At 36.1% G+C, this 23,253-nt stretch overlaps 1 protein-coding gene across 1 annotated transcript in view; it reads left to right on the forward strand.

The window, feature by feature from the left end:
• Nucleotides 1–8,504, forward strand: part of Ifih1 (interferon induced with helicase C domain 1) — a 56,587-nt gene extending 48,083 nt beyond the window's left edge. Inside the window, exons 12-16 of the mRNA XM_048345323.1 lie at nucleotides 454–603; nucleotides 4,376–4,537; nucleotides 6,840–7,030; nucleotides 8,013–8,103; nucleotides 8,199–8,504. Of these exons, the coding sequence (XP_048201280.1) occupies nucleotides 454–603; nucleotides 4,376–4,537; nucleotides 6,840–7,030; nucleotides 8,013–8,103; nucleotides 8,199–8,375 (771 nt within the window). The 3' untranslated portion in view covers nucleotides 8,376–8,504. The remainder of the gene's footprint in view (nucleotides 1–453; nucleotides 604–4,375; nucleotides 4,538–6,839; nucleotides 7,031–8,012; nucleotides 8,104–8,198) is intronic.
• The last annotated feature ends 14,749 nt before the right edge of the window (nucleotides 8,505–23,253 follow it).

The raw sequence follows: 23,253 nt of genomic DNA on the forward strand, positions 1-23,253 counted from the left end.
ACATTGTGCATTTTCTCTGTGATTCAGAATTCATCAGGCTAAAAAAAGGACTGCTGAAATGTATTCTCTGAATAAGAAGGACTCTGAAGTTGTTGTAGTGAAAAGAAAAGCCATCTCAGCTTCTCTTTTCTGTATCCTCTCCTCAGCCAACTTCTTTCTGCCTCCCAAATCAACCGTCAATTTCTTTTACTTGGCATCAACAACGGTCTTTCCACCTCCAGACTGGAGGATGGAAATATTTTTGTTATTGTGTGGTAATCCCAGATTGGAAATCAAATGTTGTCTCACCATCATGTCTTTGTTCGATGCCAGAAACAGATGGCAGCAAATCCGTGTATGATCTAATCCTTTGATTTACACTGACCAGTTGCAATTTATTATTTCTTCTCCTAATTAGAAGATTTGAATGTGTTTAGTATCACAAAATTTAATTTATTAAAATGTTTTCCACAGAATGAACAAAAAGAAGTCATTAGGAAATTTCGCACTGGAAAAATAAATCTGCTTATCGCTACCACAGTAGCAGAAGAAGGTCTGGACATCAAAGAATGCAATGTCATTATTCGTTATGGTCTCGTCACAAATGAAATAGCTATGGTCCAGGTATATTCAAATACTTCCATCTGGCTTGTTCCGTTGTCCCTTTCCTTTAGTAAAATGAAAGAAAACACGTCTTTGCTTTAAGTATCACATTTTCTGCTAAAAGAGCAATCTCAAAAAAAAAATTGAACAGTATGGCCACTTTAATAGATATAATAAGCAAATACGTGTTGTAGTTTTAACTAACAACTCCTCTATGATTGTGGCATTTGTGTTCTGAGACTTCCCAGGACATTAGCCCAATTTTCAAGAATCAAAATTCCATAAAGTCTCTGGGACACCCACAAGGCCCTCATGGAGTCAGGAATCTGAACCCCATCATCCCACAAAGGTCTAACAAAGGAACATACTCTTCCCTATTTGTCTGAACTTTCTATACATTCGACATTTTCCAAATGTCAAGTGTGAGCAGACTTTGAAATGCAAGGCATGAATAAACACATTTATTAAAATGTTGAAGTTTCCATTGCATTCTTACATTATTTCTTATACATCCATTTAAAAAATGTAGTTAGTATTTCATGAGTATGTCCAGGAACTATGATAATAGATATACTATTTATTCTTTCAGCAATTTCTAGAGGGTTTTTACTCATAGTTTCAATTGCATTCTTGGATGGCAGGCAAATCAGAGAACACTAAAGTAACTAGATAGACAACTAATTAGGAAGTAATTTTTCAGGAGTTGACTAATCAGAAGATTGTTAGTTTCAATGATTTTTTAAATTATCTTTAAGTAGTTATACAATGGAGTTGCCATTTACCAAAGCGGTTTATGTATACAATGCATCTGGATCAATATCACCCCTTTCAACCTTCTCACCTGCCCACCGACCTTTTCCCTCACTTTCTTAATCTTGTGGGATATACATTGAATTCTTGTCCACATTCTTCTCCCCAATTCTCTTTGTCTGTTCCTTTCTACATGACCTCCTCTCTTAAGTTACTTTTCCCTGGTGTTCATTTTGTTGAACTTTTACTTTGTTTTTCTAAGGAATCATACAATTTGGGTTCTCCTATGGTTTCCTTGATGGTTTGCATTGGCATGTTCTTATTTTAAAAAGTAATTAATTTATTTATTGTTAAAGTGATATACAGAGAGGTTACAGTTTCATATGTAAGGCAGTAAGTACATTTCTTATAAAACTGTTACTTCCTCATTTTTCTCCCATTTTCCTCCCTCCCAATTTCCCTCCCCTACCCAGAGTTGTTGGTTTACAGCATATTGTCTAAATATTTCTGTTGTATTGGTTCGCCTTTTACCCTTTGTCTCTCCATTTTGATGTTTCCCTTCTCTTCCCTAGTTCCAGTAAATGTATACACAATACACAGGGTAACAGAATTAGGCATAAAATCATGGGAAAGAAAAACAAAACAAAAAGGCATAATATCACATGGTATGTTGAAAATAACAGCAATGACAAGCCATTTATAACTTGGAGTTCATTTCACTTAGCATAATTTTCTATGTTCATATGGGAATAGCTATTGGGCTCTTGTGACCTTCTGCTATAACTAACCTCAACATGTACTAATTATTACTAGTGAGGGACCTGTAGAGTTTATATTCCTTTAGGTCTGACTAACTTCACTTAATATAAATTTTTCCCAGTCTTTCCATTTCCTTACAAATAGAACAATGCCATTCTTTCTGATAGAAGCACAGAATTCCATTGCATACATGTACCACATTTTCTTGACCCATTCATCTACCAAGGGGCATCTGTGTTGGTTCCATATTTTAGTGACAGTAGATTATGCTGTGATGAACATAATTGTGTTGGTAGTTTTAGTGTGGTCTTGCTTGTAATTCTTTTGGTAAATGTCCAAAAGCAGGGCTTCTGGGTCATAGGGAGCTCTATGTTTAGCCTTTTGAGGAACCTCCACATTGCTTTCCAGAGTGATTGAACAAGTTTATACTTCCACCAACAGTGTAGTAGGGTTCCCTTTTGGCCATTTCCCCACAAGCACTGTTATTAGTTTTCTTGATAATGGCCATTCTTACTGGGGTGCGGTGGAATCTCGGTTATGTTTTATTTGCATTTTTTTTATGGCCAGTGATGCTGAGCACTTCTTCATGTGTCTCTTGTCCATTTTCATTTTCTCTTCAGAGAAGTCTCTTTTTTTAAGACTTTAGCCCATTTATTAAGGGGGCAGTTGTTTCTTTGAGGACCTGTTTTGGGGGAACTTAATTTTGAGTTCTACATATATTTTAGATGTGAGGTCCTTGGCTGTTGTATGGCTAGTGAAGATCTCCCAATCTGTGGGCTTTCCACATATCTTGCAGTCTATGTCCTTTGCCATGCAGAAACTCTTGCAGTGTGATGACATCCCATTTGTCCAATCTTTCTTTGATTGGTTGTGTTTTTGAAAGTTTCTTCCTGTGCCAAGGAGCCCTATTGCTTCTCCTGTTGCTTCCTACAAGGTTTTCAGGGTATCTGCTTTTACCTCGAGGTTTTTGATCCACTTAAAATTGATTCTGGTGCAGGGTGCTATGTAAGGATCTAGCTTTAGCTTGTTACAGGTAGTTAACCAGTTTTTCCAGCACTGTTTGTTAAAGAGGCTGTCTTTCTTCCATCCTATTTTTTTAGATCCTTTATCAAAGATTAAGTGGCCATCGGTCTGTGGGTTCATTTCTTCATCTTCAGTTCTGTTCCATTGGTCCACAGCCTGTTCTTGTGCAAATACCAAGCTGTTGGGATTACTATAGCTTTGTAATAGAGGTGATCGTTGGCATTGATATTCCTCCAACACTGTTTTTCCTGCTTAGGATTGTTTTTGCTGTTCTGGGTCTTTTATTGTTCCATATGAATTTTTGGATTGCTTCCTCTATTTCATTAAAGAATGATACTGGGATATTGATGAGCATTGCATTGAATTTGTAGAAAGCCTTTGGCATATTGCCATTTTCACAATGTTAATCCTCCCAATCCAGAAGCATGGAAGGTTTTTCTATTTCCTTAGTTCTTCTTTAATTTCTTTGTTTGGGTTTTTAAAGTCTTTCACTTCTTTGGTTAAGGTTATTCCTAAGTAATTTATTTGTTGAGATTATTGCAAAAGGAGTTGCTTTCCTGATTTCAGCCTCACTCTTTGCATTATTGGCATACAGAAAAGCCATTGTTGTTGGTTTTTTTTTTTTAGGATTTATTTTATATCCTTCTATTTTGCCAAAGTTTTGGATCAGCTCAAGTAACTTGGGAGTAGAGTCTATGGGTTTCTTTAAATACAGGATCATATCGTCTGTGGCAGTGTCACCATTTTGCTCCTACGTCTCAGTTGGAATGTTCTTCAGCCAGACCACTGTAGCTACTACTACTTAACATACATCCAAGAATAATCTTACTAAGAAGTATATAGGAATCTGTCTCTGTACTGATCATGTGCTCAGTAGAAGATGTGCTCTAAGTTCAATCTAGGCAGTCAGGAACAAATCAGCATTTTAAGCAGCTTTGATTCCAAGTTCCCTGATCCAAACCACTGCTCTCGGTTCTGTTCTTGGAAGAGTAGCTTGGAGGCCAGACTGAATGGTGTTATGTTATTGAGATTTTAAAAGTTGGCATGATAACTGGACCATCATGAACGTGGAAATTGGTTGTGTATTAAAGCATATTTCAGTCTTAATGAGCAGACTCATGGAGAATAGACAACTTCCCGAAAAATGGAGTGATCTTTTGGACATTGCAATGCTAACTAATGAATACCTTTCCAAACCAAACCCAGGAGGATTTGTTGTGAAGTGAAGCCTTTAATTTACTTGATTTTCTCATATTCTCAGGCCCGTGGTCGAGCCAGAGCTGAGGAGAGCACCTACGTATTGGTTGCCCCCAGTGGTTCTGGAGTTGTTGAACGTGAGATAGTTAATGATTTCAGAGAGAAGATGATGTATAAAGCTATACATCATGTACAAAACATGAAACAAGAGGAGTATGCTCATAAGGTATTGCTTTGTACCACCTCTGAATTTAGTTTTCATCTAAAAATTTCTCCATGTGGTTGCGATTAATATCTCCATGGCTGTTTCAAATGCTGAATTATAAATTCCCTTTGAGGAATTGTGCTTGGGCCAGATTCATACATACTGTATCAAGATTTTGGTGGGCAAGAAATTATCCTGGAGCCATTAGTTCCTTCCCATGAAACAGACTGTAATAAATATAAGCTGCCCTTTATTCAGAAAGACTACCACAGTTCTCTCATTCAATAGAATCTGATAATTATAGTTTGACTTAATCAATTACTATAGGTGTTATTTATATTCCCAATATATTACTAAAATGTTCACATTTTACCAGGCAGTGTTCTAGGAACAGAGAATAAGCAATACAGACAAGACTTCTTCCACAAGAAACTTTCTTTCATGCCTGATAGGGTTTGTAGTAGACAAAAATAAATAATAAATAATAATTAAGAAGCAATGTACATATAATACTATAAGTACTATAGAACTCAGATAGGATGATAAAGGAAAAATTCCCAATGTCTACTTTAGGATGAATATTTGAAGACCACTTAGAGAGAGTGATATTCCATGATTAGCCTGATTGATTTAAGAGATATATGTCATCTAGCTGTATCTCAATTTACCAACACAGACTAATTTGAATTGTGTGAAGGAATACAGTGAAAAAAGTATATGTTTCTGCAATATTTCAGGAAATCCTTCATACCACTGAATTAAAGACTGTAACTACTATAATAGCAAACAATCCATTTAGAAGAAAATTCACACCCTTGCATATGGGTGTGAATGTTAGTTTCTTAACATTGGAATTGGCTGTACCCTAAATAGAGTTTCAGGAAATGGATGCTTTCAAACTGGTGTGCAAAACTCTAACCAACTCCCAGGCTTCCTGGCTAGCTTTCCATACAAACTTGTATTTTAAAAGCATCTTAAAGACAAAGCAAACCAAACATTTTCCAGGTATCAATCTTTTTCCACCAAATAATGATACTAGAAAGTTATTACCTCATATTTAGTATCTTAAGAGAATGAGTTAAGTATTTGTAAAGTCTGTAGTTTGAAGGGTAGTTCTTCCATCTCTGCAGTTTATGGGTCAAATTTCCTCAGTTTTTAGAATATAATGTTGTAGGAGTAGGACTTTCAGTAATACAATAAAATAACAGGCAACTTTAGAAAGAAAGATTTTTTTTTTTGACTCATGGTTTGGAGGCTCAAGGTCCAAACATCCTGGAAAGGCCTCTGGTAAGGGCTCTCCTGAGCTACCTCTGATTGTGGCAGAATGCATGCGGTTGATGTGCTTGTATGATCTCTTTCCTTATAATGTCACAATGATTCAATCAAGCTGGTTCCACTCTAAAAAATCAAATTTCATCATTTCTCAAAGGCTTCACTGCAGGAACTTTAACCAGTTTAAGTTCTCACTTTCTTACTACTACCAACATAAGACTGGAGATTCAATTCCCACATGGTGTTGCTGGCTGATCACCTAAAAATCTTGGAGATCTCAGAATTGTTTACCTTTCTAGATCTTTTTTTTTTTGGCCAGTCCTGGGCCTTGGACTCAGGGCCCGAGCACCGTCCCTGGCTTCTTCCCGCTCAAGGCTAGCACTCTGCCACTTGAGCCACAGCGCCGCTTCTGGCCGTTTTCTGTATATGTGGTGCTGGGGAATCAAACCTAGGGCCTCGTGTATCCGAGGCAGGCACTCTTGCCACTAGACTATATCCCCAACCCCAAACTTTCTAGATCTTTAGTAAAGACTTCTGCCTTCTTAGGAGCACCCCCAAGTGGATGGAGAAGCACAAACGAAAGTGTAGTGGGGTACATTCACTATTTAAAGGCCCTAAAAACAAAACATGGTTATTAAATCAGCTACTGGGAAAATATCTCCATTCTTCCAATTTATGGACACTAGTGCTAAGGCAACTACTAATAAAAGTTGAGAGTTGACATAAGGTGAAATCTAATTTTCATGTCATATATGGGATCTGTCTAAATGAAAGCCTTCAAAAATCATGCCAGCCTTCTAGGAGCAGGATAAGAGTCTTACACATTTCTCTGGGCATCCATCACAGTGACTTTTTCTCTGTGATTTTTTAAAATTTGGAATTAGGCTGGTTATGTATACGAAATTCCTCTTGTGCCAATGTTTTATTTTTTAATATCCAAGACCACAAACTAAATTCATGCTCTTACCATTGTTTAATAGCTTCAAATTTTATGCAACTTACTTTAATAACAGTATAAAAAGTTTAAACGTCCATCTTTTTCTTTGTGCAGATTTTGGAATTACAGGTCCAGAGCATATTGGAAAAGAAAATGAAAATGAAAAGAAGTATTGCAAAGCAGTACAAAGACAACCCATCACTAATTACTTTTCTCTGCAAAAACTGTAGTGTGCTAGCTTGTTCAGGGGAAAATATCCACGTGATTGAGAAGATGCATCATGTCAATATGACACCAGAATTCAAGTGAGTCCAGGAAGACCCATTTAAAAAAAATTAGTTTTCAATTAGTGAAGCATGTTGCATTAAAACATATCAAATAATATTTTAAAATGGGATTTTTTTCAAAACTTTCCAAATTTAAGACTTCTGATTATATTCTTGTTTCAAATGTCTATTTTCAGAATAATTTGTCTGATGAATAGCTGACCAAACCTTCTCCCATTCTATACTGTCTCTTTTTAGCTTGCTTGCTATGTCCTTTGCCACAAATGAACATTTTTAGTTTGATATATCCCCATTTATCTTTGATTTGCTGTGCTTCTGGATCTCAGAAGGTTTCTACCTATACCTGAAAGTCCTAATGTTTCCCCTACTCTTTCCTGTAATAGCTTCTCAGCAGTTCCACTCCTAGGTATTTATCTGACTACAAAACAGGATAGAGTAAATCTGCATTATTGCCACTTCGCCACAGCCAAGGCTTAGAAACAGCAAAGATACCCCTCAATGAACAAATGGATTAAAAAAGGAAAACATGATATATTTACACAATGGAATTTTACTCATCCATTAGAAAGAATGATTTTGCACTATGTGTAAAGAAATGGAAAGGCATGGAAAAAAGTAAGTGAAGTAAGTCAGGCCCAGAAAGATAATTAAAAAAAAAAAAACTTTCACTGGAACAGAGAAGGAGAAATGTGAGACCCAAAGCCACTTTGATCCAAGGTATATACATTGTAAGATATTCATATTTGTTCTCAAATTTTTGGATGATTGACTGAATTAAAATACCTGATTTGAAAGAAGGTACAAGAGGCAATATGACACAAGGAAAGTGTGTAAGAAGGAGGCATCTACCCAGATCTCACAGTGGTCTGCAGTGATGGAGGCAGTAGGAAGGAAAGAAGTGAGATGTCTGGGCACGAGCACCAGGTCCAACATAGACCCATGTGCTGCACAGTGGATTTTTGCCAATTCTCACTGGTGATTCTTCCTCTGATAATTTTAGGGGACTCTATATTGTGAGAGAAAACAAAGCACTGCAAATGAAATTTGCCGACTACCAAACAAATGGAGAGATTATCTGCAAATGTGGCCAAGTGAGTACATGGTTGTGGTCTCGGTTTTAGCCAAAAGGAATGTTAAATTGGATGCATATTTATATTTTCCTCTCAATGTCTCCTTTATTTTCCAGGCTTGGGGAACGATGATGGTGCACAGAGGCTTGGATTTGCCTTGTCTTAAAATAAGGAATTTTGTAGTTGTTTTCCAAAATAATTCATCCAAGAAGCAATATAAGAAGTGGGTGGAACTACCTATCACATTTCCGGATCTTGATTACTCAGAGTATTTATTCAGTGATGAGGATTAGCATTTGACTAAATACTATATTAAAATATCAACATTTTAACATTTAATATGATTTTGATTAATGTTTTCATTGTGCTATTGAACTGTGAGGATTAATACAACTGCTATTAATAAAACTCCTTTGCATTTAGCTCTTAAAAGGAACACATTTTTTATACCTTCTATTATTTATTTATCTTAATAATTACCCAGAGGAAAGGAAATCTGCCAATAAGAGCAGCATGGAGAATTATAGCATTGTAGGACAACTACTGAAGTATACATGAAGATACAAGGTGTCAATTTTAGTTGTCACTGATTTTTAGGATAAACCTGGGAAAGCCTGTTTACCTTTCTCCAGCCTCCTTACCTTTAGAATTGTTATCGTGCTCTCTGTTTTTGTTGCTATTTGCTTTGTATTGCTACACAACAAATTACCACGAAGTTAGTTCCTTAAAAAAAAATACACTTGTTATTAGAGCATGTTTTTGTAGGCCAGAAGTTGAGGTAAAGTTCGCTGCTTAGGCCTGGCAAAACTAAAGTCAAGGTGTCAGACGGCCTGTGTCATCATTTAGAGACATCAGGGAAGAATTCACTTTGAAGCTCATTCAGATTGTTGCCACAGTTGTTTCTGGCATTTCTATTTCCTTGATAAATGGCCACTGGAAATTGCTCTCAGCTCCTAGGAATACTCTTAGTCTGCTTGACTGCTCGGTGCCCTCTTCTCAGCAAGATACTTGCATCTTCCAGGCTAGAAGGATAATCTCCCATGACAGCTAAGAGTCTTATATAATAATTATAATAGCAGGAATAATGGCCCTGTCCTGCCCACAGGCCATACTCAAATTCAGAGCAAGAGGATTGTTCAAAGCATCACAACTGAAAGTTATAACCAGGATAGGTATCTTTGAGCCAGCTTAGACTTTTGCCTGCTGTATCACTTGCCCAATTTTTGTCACTTATGACATAGATATCCATATGGAAGCACTCTGAAGAACACGTAACACTATGATGATGAACACAAGAATAAGCACCAAGTCACTTAGCCTTTGACACAGACAAACATAACACTACATTCTGAAACTACCTAAAGTTAGTGGTGGTGGTGGTTAAATTCAGACTGACTCTCATGCCTATTACTTTACTCTGTGTCTTTCCATCCAGGGTTTACACAGGATTTAGCAGAGAGCCAGGTACTGAATCTGACTAAAGAATAAAGAGAAAATGGCTTGCCCCTGGTCTCCACAGCTCATGGCATTAGAGTGACCTCCCTGAGCAGAGACAATGTTTTTGAATAAAATAATTATATTGAGAGATATACCCAGAGCCAAGTCTATTATAGGATCTTCTCCTAGTAGACAGTGACATCTGTCATGGAAGAGCCACAGGAAGGAAATAGCAGCCACACTGACTATTGTAACATACTAAGTCTCAAAGATGAATTACTTCATCTAAACAGTTAACTCCTGTGGAAAGAAGAAAGAAAATATTGGAAGATATGAGAACAAAATTCTCTGTTGTTTTGACAGATGAGTTGAATTTGGTACTATAAGAGTTTTGAATTTGTTAATGTTGGGTTAAGACATAGCAAAGGTGAATAAATTGAAGCTCATTGGAATTTAAAGAGGACAAAAGAAGATTTGGTTTTCCTAAAATACTTTTTAAAACTCCATCTGACTGCATTTAAAGTATTGCTGTATTTTAGAATGTTTTGGAAACTATGCAAAAAAAACTATGCATAAAATAGTTAAAGGTACTGTTGCAACATATGTAGACTGTTCTCAAGGTATCAACAAATATCAGGGTTCTTTTTTCCATCTATCTTTTCTATTAACTTTTCTCACTAAAAATTGCTATTTTTAATTTTACAGTTTTAAAATACACATTCTGGACCATATTAAACTTAATATGTGATGATACATCAAAACTTGAACTATAGTGCAGGTATTTCATTTAAAAGCAATGATAATTATGATTATATTTTGGTTGACTGTTAGCAAACAGTTTCTCATAATATATTAGTGTCATTTAACCATTTACTTATGGCACATAGACTGAGAGTTACAATAGCAGTGTTAGTCCTTATAAGAATTTCAATTAACTGGATGTCTTTGAGAAGTTTATCTCACAGATAATATGCTTTTTGTTTTGCGATATGAATGATTAGAATAGATGGTAGTCAGGTTCCCTCATAACCTTCCTGTTTTCATGGTTCTGACTTCCTGTCTACATTTTTGAGATTAGCTGACTACACTGAAGAGAATTTCCAGGGATCCCACAAAACAGATGATCTGCTTGGAGTCATATGCCCAAGACCTACCTAGGTTAAAATGCCTGAAATTTTTAGAAGAAATATTTCCAAATGTGACCAGTTGCGGACCTTGTAGATAAGACATGTGAAACATACATTCAAAGAAGTCAGACCTTTTCAGACAAAATATAATCTTAAAACAATTATTTAGAGGTTGTACAAGTATTGTGAATGTACTGCATTGAGATCATATAAATACGAATAGGAAATAGTTTACTAAAAGTAATTTAGTCCTTATCACAAATGAAATGTGTTAGAAAAGTAAGCAAGGACTTTCTTCTCTGCAATTTAATCGTCCCTACTGCAGAATATTATGCTTTACAAAAGAAGTTTCAAGTGTTATTTTTCAATTTAGTTGATTGTGGAGCCAAAAAGAATTTAGTTCCTTTGTAACTGTTACTTTTACAATGTAAGAGACACACTTAGGGGATGTTGGGGAAGAACCATAAAGAATGTGAACGTGTAGGCATATCCCAACCTCAGAGTTAATTGCTTTTCAGGTACTACTGATAAGCAGATATTTTCTTCCAAATGCTACTGTTGTAATCTTTTTTGTTGTCTTTGTATCTTGGGGGACTTTTTGTTGTTGTTTTGTTTTTTGGTGGGTCATAGGGCTTGAACTCAGGGTCTGGACCTGTCCCTAAGCTTTTTCACTCATGGTTGGGCTCTACCAACTTGTCACAGGAACACTTCTGGTTTCCTGGTGGTGAATTGGAGATAAGAGTATCATGGACTGTCTTGGCCAGGACTGGCTTCGAATGAGATCCTCAGGTTTCAGCCTCCTTAGTAGGTAGTATTACAGGCTTGAGCCATTGTGATCTTTTTTTTTTTGATCACTGAGACCCTTACTCAAGCATGTGCTTTTGCACATGGTTAGAAGTCAGTCTTTGTCTCCTCATCAACCTTTCTGATCTTCAAAGACAGAATCCAGATGTCATTTTCCAGAATCTAGCTCAGTTTACATTTCAAGAACCAAAATTGACAGAACACATAAGGAACATACTGTTCACTCACTAAACCATAATAAAATACATCCAAGATTTGGTAAACAGTTACGTGAGTCATGGCAATAAAAACAAAATAAGAGAATTATTTCATTTTCTTCTCAGAGTCATAAAGTTAATTTGAAATAACTAGGTCTTCTGTCTCCTACAGTTTACAGAGTTATCCATAATGAGTCTTTGTAGACATGGGACGTTATATCTTTGTTTTTATGCTTGAAGAGTAGAATAAGATAAACTTGGATTTGACTTCATTGTCCTGTACTATTGAGGCTAATTAATTCCAAAGGAATTAATGCCAGTCTTGAGGACTATAATGGAAATTTGGGTCCTGTTGGGAATGTATCTGGCAACTGGCACTTTGCAAGAAATGCCTTCAGAATATAGTGATAGAAGTTCCTCTAAAAGCAGCAACAATTATATAAGTTCCACATATAGCAATACCCTAGTGATTATGATAATTATAGATACATGTTGAATGTTTAAGATGGACATATTCAAGATTACCATCCCCTATATTAACAGCCTGCAGGCCTCACTCCACAAACTCAGTAGTCACGGTAATAAAATATGATCCTTTTGAATATGCTGTTCAGCATAGCTGAGGGAAGGATTAAAGCCCACATCTTCTATGAGAATAACAGAATGATATGTATCAGTGTAAATAAAAATACCAAGACATCCATTAAATGGTTAGAAGACATAACTAAATTGATATTTTACTGACTCAGCAAGAAATTGGATTACAATGATTTTGGTCTAACACAAAAGATGGCTATCTTTGATTTGGTTATAAATCTATAAATATTTTTTTCTCAGATCTCGTGACAAAATATGAAATACATATGGTGAGCATTGCAAATATTATTAAAACTTTTAAGTTTTTTCACCATATGATAATAACAAATTCTTCTTTATATGAAATTAGTGATTCCTTGAGAATTTCCTTTAAAGATGAGATGTGAATCAAAGTACACCCTATTAGTTCATCCTTTTTACAGTTTTAAAATGATTTTATTATTACCTTTAAGTGGTTGTACAACAATGTTGTCATTCAACAAAGCAGTTTGTAAATATAAAATATTTTTTCCAATGTCATCTCTTTCAACATTCTCACTCATCTCTCCCTATCTACCCTTCCCTCACTCTTTTTAATCTTATATTGGATTCTTGTCTGAAGTATTCCTCTCTTTTCCTCTTCATTCTTCTCCTATTCCCTTGATTCCACCCCACCCTTCCAATACCCGTTTTCTGGTGTTTTATTATGCTCAACTTTGAGTTTTCTTTTGTAAGGAATTACAGTATTTGAGATCTCCCTTGAATGTATGATGTTTCAGTTAACCCATTTGTATATATTTTCATACTACCCAACATATTTACTTAGGAGTTTCTAAGCTAAATCTAGCTTCCACATTTAAGGGAATCCTTTGCTTCTCTGGGCCTAGCTTGCTTCACTTAACATAATTTCCATGTCTCTATATTTCTTTACAAACGTTACAATATCATTCTTTTTAATGGATGAGTAAAATCTTCATTGTGTATAATTATATGTATATATATATATTAGTTCATAATTTCTATATTCAAGTAAAATTCACATATTAGATACACTCAAAATTCTCCTAGACAAAATCCTCAGTGAAAGATCCAGTAGATTTATCTGGCCTAGGAAGAAAAAATGTACAATCGCTGTTTGCTCTGAGACAAGCAAGGCAGATGGAGCAATGCATGGTCAGTATTCTGCCCAACTTTGCTCACCACAACCAATAGTTAATATCTAATGCTAATCTAAAATTTTGCATGTGTTTTATAATAAATATTCAGTTGGATGAGCTATAGGATTAGATTAGGAGAAAGTGGCCTATATTAAGGTGGGCTAGTACAGGTTTTTCAATGGAATATGAATTGGGGATTAAAGAAATGAACTAATAAGTATAAATGATAATCAAAAAGCACTATGCATAAGAGGAGAAGGATGAGCAAAAAATGTTGATAGATAATTTGAACTCCAGTGTTACATACAGACAAAAATAAGTAAATGGAAAGATTTTAGGCACAGAAGGAAATAGAAGGCATAACTGCTAAAAGGAGGAGGTGGAGGAGGAGAAGAAAGAAGGAGGAGGAGGAGAAGAAAGAGGAAAAGAGGAGGAGGAGAAGAAGAAAGAAGAAAAGAGGAGGAGGAGGAGGAGGAGGAGGAAAAGTGGAGGGAGAAAAAAATTTTAAACTTGTTTTAATGAATGCTAAAACACTACACAGAAACTTAGAAGATCATATGCAGTTGGGTCCACATAAACTAAATAGTAAACACAGAAGAATGAGTCAAATATGGATACACAGGATAGTTGACTAAGTTCTGTTTTGCTTATACACTCAAAGTTTTACAATGCTATGATCAATGTCATCCGAATAAAGCTGTATCACTCTCAGAATGGTTTGAAGAAATTAAACTTTAAGATGTAACAACTAAAAGTATAGTTTCAACATTTATTTCTGACATGAAAAATACCCAAAGGACAATTAAATATTATACAAATGTTTAAAACCCATTCAAATATTGCTTCCAAAAGAACCATTCAGTATAACATAAAAAGTACCACCTATGTTTCTGAAAACTTCTCAAAATTATCTCCATAAAATTAGCTTGTATTATTTTTCTCTGACTCCTTATTCTAGTCTTTCTTTTATAAGATACATCATTAGCCAGGCATGGTGGCAAACTCCTGTAATTACAGCTATTCTGAAGGTTCAGACATAAGGACCAAGGATGGAAGGCTGCTCAAACAAAGGGAGCAGGGAGATAAATCATATGTCATAAAGTAAAATAAGATAAACAGCTGGTCTTAAATGACTGTCTGTGTAGCTCATGTGGTAGAGCAAGGACTTTCCTGGTATGCACAAGGCTTGGATTCAATTATCTGCACTGAAAACAGCAACAAAAACAAAACAAGGAAAATTTGTATGACTTTCTTATGCAAAGTGTTTGCTCTCCTATTTTCATTACCTCAGGCTTCATAAATAGTTGGCCTCATGTGTTTTGTTTTTTTCTACCATACAAGTGAGGACTGGGAGAGGAGAAGAATTTCTCTGAACATTCACATTAATATTGTTATTGTAGCAGAAAACAATAATACCAATAATCAATTTATTTCCTCCTATTTCCAAACCAACCTTTCTGTGATTCTTTGAAAGTGTATCCAGACCCTTTACATGTTTTTCTACCCCTGCTGGTGTGATGGTAAAAGCTTTGCCAGTGGTGGATGTCAAGTGATGTTGCAGAAAGAAAGACTTTGCTTCCTGGTTTCTGGGTGCTTGTGTTTTCAGCTTTTGCAGGCTGATGACCTGCAATATCCAGTTGACACAGGACTGTGGCATTTTCCAGCACCTGGCACTCTGTACTGCAGTGCTCAGGGACCAAAGCTCTCCTGGCACCTGCTCTGGCAGTATTGTGTAAGGTAATCAAGAGAGATGCATCCTTGAAGTTCTGGCAAGTTCCAGCAATACCACAAGAATCTCAATATTCAGGGACCCATCATTACCTTCTTTTATTCACATTGAGGATTTTGTTTATTAGCATAGATTAGCTACACAAGGGGGTATAAACTGTGACATTTTCATGAATGTGTACCATACATTTTTTTCTTTATTGTTAAAGTGAAGTACAGAGGGGTTAAAGTTTCATACGTAAAACTATGTACATTTCTTATCTAATTTGTTACTTCCTCCCTCATTTTCCCCCACTTCCTCCCTCCCCATGAGTTGTACTGTTGGTTTACACCATATACTTTTGTAAGTATTGCTTTTGCATTGGTTTGTCTTTTTATCCTTTGTCTCTTGATTTTAGTATTCCCTTTTCCTTCCCTAGTTCCAATACACGTAATATACAATATCCAGGGTACTAAAATCAGTTACAGTGATACCAGGGGTAAAACCACAGGAATGAAATAATTTAAAAAAAAAAAAAAAAGACCACATCTCAACCTTGGGAGCTCTAGCTCAGCTTTAAAGAATTGTTGGTAGCTGGGAAGCAGTGGCTCACACCTGTAATCATAGGTATTCAAGAGGCTAAGATCCAACAATTGGTGGTTTGAAGTCACCCTAGAGAGGAAAGTCCACTATACTCTGATCTCCAATTAGTTAACAAAAAGGTGGAAGTGGAGGAGATGTGTCCCAAGTGGTACAGCACTAGCCATGAGCCAAAAAGCTAAGGGACAGAGGACAGCATCCAGCCCCTAAGTTCAAGCCCCAGGACCAACACACACACACACACACACACACACACGGAAGAGTGGTAGTAGCTTCATCAGTCTGCTATTTCTGTAGTTTTAAGAGTATCTTTTACTTGTAGTTATTTATCTATTATTCAAAACCATTATAATTAATAATTACTTTATTAAAATTTATCTGTCCAAATTTCTATGCAATTTCTTCCACCAGATTGGATTTATACTGCTATAATAACACTAGGAGAATTAGTTTGGAAGAAGTTATAGTTACCAAATTACTTTTCCAATTACTTTATGTACAAGTGTTATGTTTCACATAGGAAATGACTCAAGCACATCTGACTAATTCCCTAGCTAAATAATTTGGAGAAAGAACAGATGTACTTCATAAACTGATAGTTTTATTTCCTACATCTAAACAGTTTTTTTAATAGCACCGAGTGCACAAATATAATGCTCTCTATGAAATGCTACATTACTGAACTAGTATACATAGGTCTATCACTTCGACAGATTCTGGGTGTTCAAAACATTCAGATTATCATCAATAAAGGGAAAATTAAACTTTAGAGGACATGGAACCCTGAAAATATGGACAATAGCAAGCAAATGGACATTTCTTGAATCAAGACTCTTTAAATGTTAGATACTATCTTTTGGATTGTATACAAGTTATTTACTGGAAAATGTTTTATTTTTGCAACAAGACACATTGATATTCCCTTTAAGATCTAAAAGAAATAGAATAATCTAATCTTTTACAAAGAATCACAGTATAATCTGATTCTGAGCATAGAGATTCTCTTGAGAGTTCTGGGATAACAGAGCCAATTCTATTTTTTTTCTTTTTTATTGTCAAAGTAATGTATAGAGGGGGTTACAGTAACATAGGTAAGGCAGTGAGTGCATTTCTTATCAAACTTGTTACCTCCTCCATTTTTCTCAGACCTTCCCCCCTCCCCAGTCCCTTCCCAACCCTCCCCTGAGATGTACAGTTGGTTTACAGCATATTTTCTTGTAAGTATTGCTGATGCATTGGTTCTCCTTTTACCCTTTGTCTCTCCATTTTTTTGTTCTACTTCTCTAGGTCCACTAAACGTACATACAATACCCAGTGAACCAAAGTCAGTTACAGTGACAACAGGGGTAAAAGCATGGGGAAAAAGATTCTATTTTAAAAAATATTTCTTTTACTAAATCTGCCACTTTTCACGTGGTGGAAACAATTAAGAGTTTAATGACCTATGGAAAAAACATAACTAAAAAATAAGAATGGTTGTTGTTGTTAAGACAGTACCAGAAGCTGTTTGTTAATATAATGTCCACCCACAGCCAGGCTCCATGCAGTTTCCCCTGCCTGTCTAAAGTCTCTGCCCCATAGCTGTGTCATCGAGGTAACTGGCATATCTAGAGACAGCCACCTCCCCTCACCTGGCCACATCTCCCTGCCCCTACCCTAGATAAGGCATGGCCAGCGGTGAGTCAGTCCTTCCCTGGCTATACATCATTTTGGTCTCAGGCCAGCAGTACGGGAATAATTTTTTTTCTCTCCTGCTTGAGTACCACGTGGTGTTCTCATTCATTGGCTACCTATTTTAATAACTCATATTAATTCAGCTTGTTTTCATGCTTTAAGTGGCCATATTTTAGCTTTATTTCCTCACAACATCTTGAAGTTTCTTCAGTTGTAATGCCTTCGGGGCATTCTATGATTGATAAACGGAGACAGAAGATAGCTCAAGATATAAATTGACAGACAAATAAGTGGCAAAATAGATTATACATACATACATAAATATACACACATGTATACATGGATACACATACATATATATGTATGTACAGTTATACAGTCAGATGGAAAAGATACATATATATGGGCATTGATTATTAGAGATATTCTCTTGGATACTAGACATTAATGACAGATTAACAGCATCTACATTTGGAAAATGACATTAATCCTAGAATGGGGGGTTAGGAGGGGGTAAATTCTACTAATTGAATCGTTTCACAGGAAATATCCAAAACAGTTCTGAATAATGCAACATTATAACCTAATTGCAATTTCTACTTAAGTTTAAAAATAAATCACTATATAAGCAAGTCCTTTCTCATGTCTATCACGAACGGACACCATGTTGTTATTACTCTCCAAGGTAACATCTTTGTTACTATAAAATTAGGTTTCTCACAATTTGCCCTATGAACTGTAATTTCTACCAATATCATGCTGTCATTTCACAATAAAGTCCTCTTTCTTCACAAAGTCATCTTTGATTAATTCTCTGTGTTTTCTCTCTTTTTTTATTCTAGCTTGTCTCAATATCATGTATTTATTATGTACAAACTGAAAAAATTGTAAGATATTGTGCTAAACTTCTAGTCATTTGATGCATTTTGTTCTGTAGCTCTAGTGTATTTATTCATTTCATCTAATCATTATTCTATATCATTTGTTGTATATGTTAATTCTCCATTGAATCTACTCATCATTTATCCATTCACCTGTTATTTTGAAAGCAAACATGGCGTGACAGAAAAAGAAAAGTTTAAGAAAGACTTCTAACTGATGGGACATTTTAGACACTGACCTGGAAAATCAGAAATGACCAAAAGCAGAAGCTGGGCATTGGTGGCTCACACTTGTAATCCATGTTATGTAGGAGGTTGAGACCTGAGGATTATGGTTCAAAGTCAGCCTGGACAAAAAAGTCCAGGAGACTCTTATCTCCAATTAACCACTATAAAAAAAACAGCCAGAAGTAGAGCAATGGTCCAAGTAGTAGAGCACCAGCCTTGAGCTAAAAACTAAGGTACAGCTTATAGGCTCTGAGTTCAAGCCCTAATACTGGCACCAAAACAAAAGCAAAAGTAGAGGAAAGAGATTTTACAATCCAAAACAAGAGGAAAATTCAGTCTTTAAGGAACTAAGAAAAGGCCAGTGTGGTTAAAGTGGGAGGAGTAATGGAAGGGCTTTCAGTGAAGCTGGAATGGATGGAATGGGGTATGTGAGGTATGTGATCAGTTCTTAGCCATTGTCTAGCATTGGATCTCTAAGGGTAATCAGAGGCCACTGAAGGCAGGGAAAAGGCAGGGATTTATTTGCTTCCTACCAAGTCTGGTGAATTGATTGGAAGAAATAACATTGGAACAGAGAGAATATCTAGATGTACTACACATGTCTACTGCTGTTGATTAGGGTGATTGAAATAGAACGGTCTAGAGTGTGGAGTATTGGTGGGAGATTTGTTGACGTGAAGATAGGCAGAATTAGAGAAACAGAGGAACCAAATCTGAGTTTTCTAAAATGTTTGGCCTTCCTATGTATTTCAATGAACCAATGAACTTAATATGTGCAATTAAATTAGTTTAGATACCTGGTAAGGAAGCCAAGTGTTGACATCAAGGAGATGAGAGCAAATAAAGGAAAGAATGGAATACTTTCTCTGTTGGGCAGAGCAAGGATCCCAGAAGGTAGGTTCCATCTATTTGACTACAGTATGTCACTTCACCCCTCAGGTCACTTTATTTTTCTGAGGCAAGACAACAATGTCAGTGGTTGAGCTCTGAAGTCAAACTGTCCAGTTTTTTTCTTTTTAAAATATATATATTTTAATTATCTTTAAATAGTTGTATGAAGGAGTTGCTTTTTTTTAAATTTAATTTATTAATTGAACACAATTTTTTTGACAAGGTGTTGTGTAAAAAGTGTACAGTTACATAGTAGGGCAGTGTGTACATTTCTTATGATATCTTACGCCCTGTTTTTCTTTCCCTTCTCTAGGTCAGGTAGACATATATACAATATACAATGTATCAAGAACATATACAGTAGCCACGTGGCCAGGCCCAAGAAAATTCGCCTAGGGCTTTAAATGTAATGTTGATATTAGACAATATGTTGACAGTAGTCTTATATGAACGTACATACATAGCTTTTGAGCTATTGTATTCCACTGAGAGGTCAATTTTTTTTTCTCAAATTTTTATTATCAAACTGATGTACAGAGAGGTTACAGTATCATACGTTGGGCATTGGATACATTTCTTGTACTGTTTGTTGCCTTGTCCCTCATGCCCCCCTCCCTCCCCCCCTTTCCCTCCCCCCCCCAGGTGTTCAGTTCACTTACACCAAACAGTTTTGCAAGTATTGCTTTTGTAGTTATTTCTCTTTTTTTACCCTGTGTCTCTCAAATTTGGTATTCCCTTTGAATTTCCTACTTCCAATACCAGTAAACACGGTTTCCAATATACTCAGATAAGATTACAGAGATAGTGTAGGTACAACCATAGGAAGGTGATACAAGAACATCATCAATAATAGAAACTACACATACACATAGGACGTTGAAAGTAGTTACAACTGTGATATATCACTTGTTTCCATAACATGGAGTTCATTTCACTTAGCATCATCTTATGTGTTCCTAAGGGTATAGCTATTGGGCCTTGTGATGCTCTGCTATGGCTTACCTAAACCTGTACTAATTATTCCCAATAAGGGAGGCCATAGAGTCCATGTTTCTTTGGGTCTGGCTCACTTCACTTAGTATAACTTTTTCCAAGTCCTTCCATTTCCTTACAAATGGAACAATGTCATTCTTTCTGATAGAGGCATAAAATTCCATTGTGTATATGTACCACATTTTCCTGATCCATTCATCTATGGAGGGGCATCTGGGTTGGTTCCAGATTGAGAGGTCAATTTTTGACCTTTATATGTTGAGTAATTGTTTGGTTTTAGTTACATACTGTTGGGTCGCTCCCCCAATCCTGTGGGAAATACTATTTGAGAAGCAGTTTTTGGTTTCACAGACCTGGTCTCTACTATTTGACAAGGCAGTTTATGAGTACAAGGCATCTTAATCAGTGTCACTTCGTTGAACGTTCTCGTTTCCTTTCAATTCAATCATTCTCTTTTCTTAATTTTGTAGTCTATATTATGAATTATTTTAATGAATTTTATTGTTATTGTAGTGGCGATGTGCAGAGGGGCTACAGTCATATAAGTCAGGTAATGTGTACATTTCTTTTTGAACCCTGTCACCACTTTCCTTGCTCTCTTCCAGTTTTTCCCTCCCATTCCCACCCACCAGTTGTTTAGTTCATTTACCACATAGTGTCTAGTATTGCTGCTGCATTTGTTATCTCTATGTTCCAACTTTTCTGTGTCCTCCCTGACCCTCCCAAAGACTAATTATTGGGGAAAAAGTATATTAAGTGAGGTAAGCCAGATGCAAAAAAAAAAAAAAAAAAAAAAGTTGCATGAACATTACTAGAATGTGCCTTGAAATCTATAAGTAAACATACTAGATAGAATATATATATATAAAAAAATAGGGCTGGGGATATGGCCCAGTGGCAAGAGAGCTTGTCTCGTATACATGAGGCCCTGGGTTCGATTCCCCAGCACCACATATACAGAAAACGGCCACAAGTGGCGCTGTGGCTCAAGTGGCAGAGTGCTAGCCTTGAGCTAAAGGAAGCCAGGGACAGTGCTCAGGCCCTGAGTCCAAGGCCCAGGACTGGCCAAAAAAAAAAAAAAAAAAAAAAAAATATATATATATATATATATATATATATACATGATAAATTCTATAGAAATTCATATAGTGAGACCAAAGGAGGACATCCATAGGAGTGGATTACAAAGGCCCAGTAGTTAGATGTATACGACCATAGAAAATAATATTTTTCAAAATGAATACCAAGAAATGAAAACAGGAGATTTCTTTCTTTTCTTTTCTTTCTTTTTTTTTTTTTTTTGCCAGTCCTGGGCCTTGGACTCAGGGCCTGAGCACTGCTCCTGGCTTCTTTTTGCTCAAGGCTAGCTAGTGCTCTGCCACTTGAGCCACAGCACCACTTCTGGCCATTTTCTATATATGTGGTGCTGGGGAATTGAACCCAGGGTTCATGTATGTGACACAAGCACTATTGCCACTAGGCCATATTCCAGCCCGAGATTTTGTTGTTGTTGTTACTCAGTTTTATAATTGTGGCCCATCACTCTGAATCTGTAAAATGTAAAGAGGAGGAGGAGGAGGGGGAGGGGGAGGGGAAGGGGGAGGAGGAGGAGGAGATTTTCTATATTTACAGTGCAGGTTTAGTGACTTAATATAGATAATGCATTTAGAGAAGTACTGGATGAAACTAGATCTGGAATGTCTATTGCTAGGTGCTGTGAAATGAATTATTGGGAGGATTAAATAAGAAGATGTGCATTTGAGAGAAAAAAAAATAAAAGAACTTCGAAGAAAACTTCTCAAGGAGAAAGCAAATGTCTTTTTCTTTTAGAAACTCACCTGACTCCACTGGGAATGAATAAATAAAAGACAGTGCTACACTGTTTGCTTGAAACAGGAACCATAGGAAAAGCTAGAGAGGAGAGATTAAAATGTTGATGAAGAAAAAGAGAGTCCCAGAAGAAAGACAGGAGACTGCTTCCCAAGGAAAAGAAATAACTAGTGAAAATTCCACTATCATTGTCTCAAAACACCAGCAAGTCTGCTACTTACTTGCTTGAGTTGGTGTTATTTGGCATTAGTAGTCAGGGCTGTCTGGCAGGGCAGTATGGAAATGAGGAAGAGAAAGCACACACAGGAAAAGTGCTACAGAGAATCCTGGAGAAAAATGGTGAACACATTTTACAGAGACTTACACCAAAGAAATAGTCAATAAATATTAATTTCCTTTCCTGATTTGAGGTACAAAGTGTGTTCTATGACCTTGGGGAGTTAAAAAATTGGTTGGGTTCAGTAACTATAATCTTAGACATATTAAAAAATATCTGAGCATACAATAGCATGCTTTACATATTATAGGTATTGCAGAATTCAGAAAAGCTAGGGATGAATGAAGAAAAGCTCTGGACTTTTGCAAAAAACTTCTGAATTGGAATGAATAAAGATGTTAAATTATATATATAGTTTTATATATATTAAGTATTTGAAATATATTTACTTAAAATAACTCAAAGAGTGGAAAAGGGTAGGGAATGGGGAGTATGTTTTAAATACAGAAAACAGAAGAAGAAAGACTAACATATTTTACACGTCTATTGGAATGCCATACTGTGTCTGGATTTGATGGCATGCCATACTGTGTCTGAGCTTGCCATACTGTCTGGACAATATGATGTCATTCTAGTTTCTTTGAGCAAAGAAATGACATGTTTTAGGGAAAGAAAATGACATGTTTCTTGTTATTCTGGTTTTGTGAGAGGGGAAATGACATGTTTTGGAAAAGATGACCTACAAGGAGTTAACAGTCTAAATCATAAATTGAAGAGGAAAAAAAATTGGAAGGCAAAAGATTAAGGAAGGAGCTGGATGCAATCATTCTGGCTGAGGTAATGAGAATCTG

The sequence above is a fragment of the Perognathus longimembris genome, chromosome 4 (genome assembly GCF_023159225.1).
Source record: "Perognathus longimembris pacificus isolate PPM17 chromosome 4, ASM2315922v1, whole genome shotgun sequence".
Taxonomy (NCBI): Eukaryota; Metazoa; Chordata; class Mammalia; order Rodentia; family Heteromyidae; genus Perognathus; species Perognathus longimembris.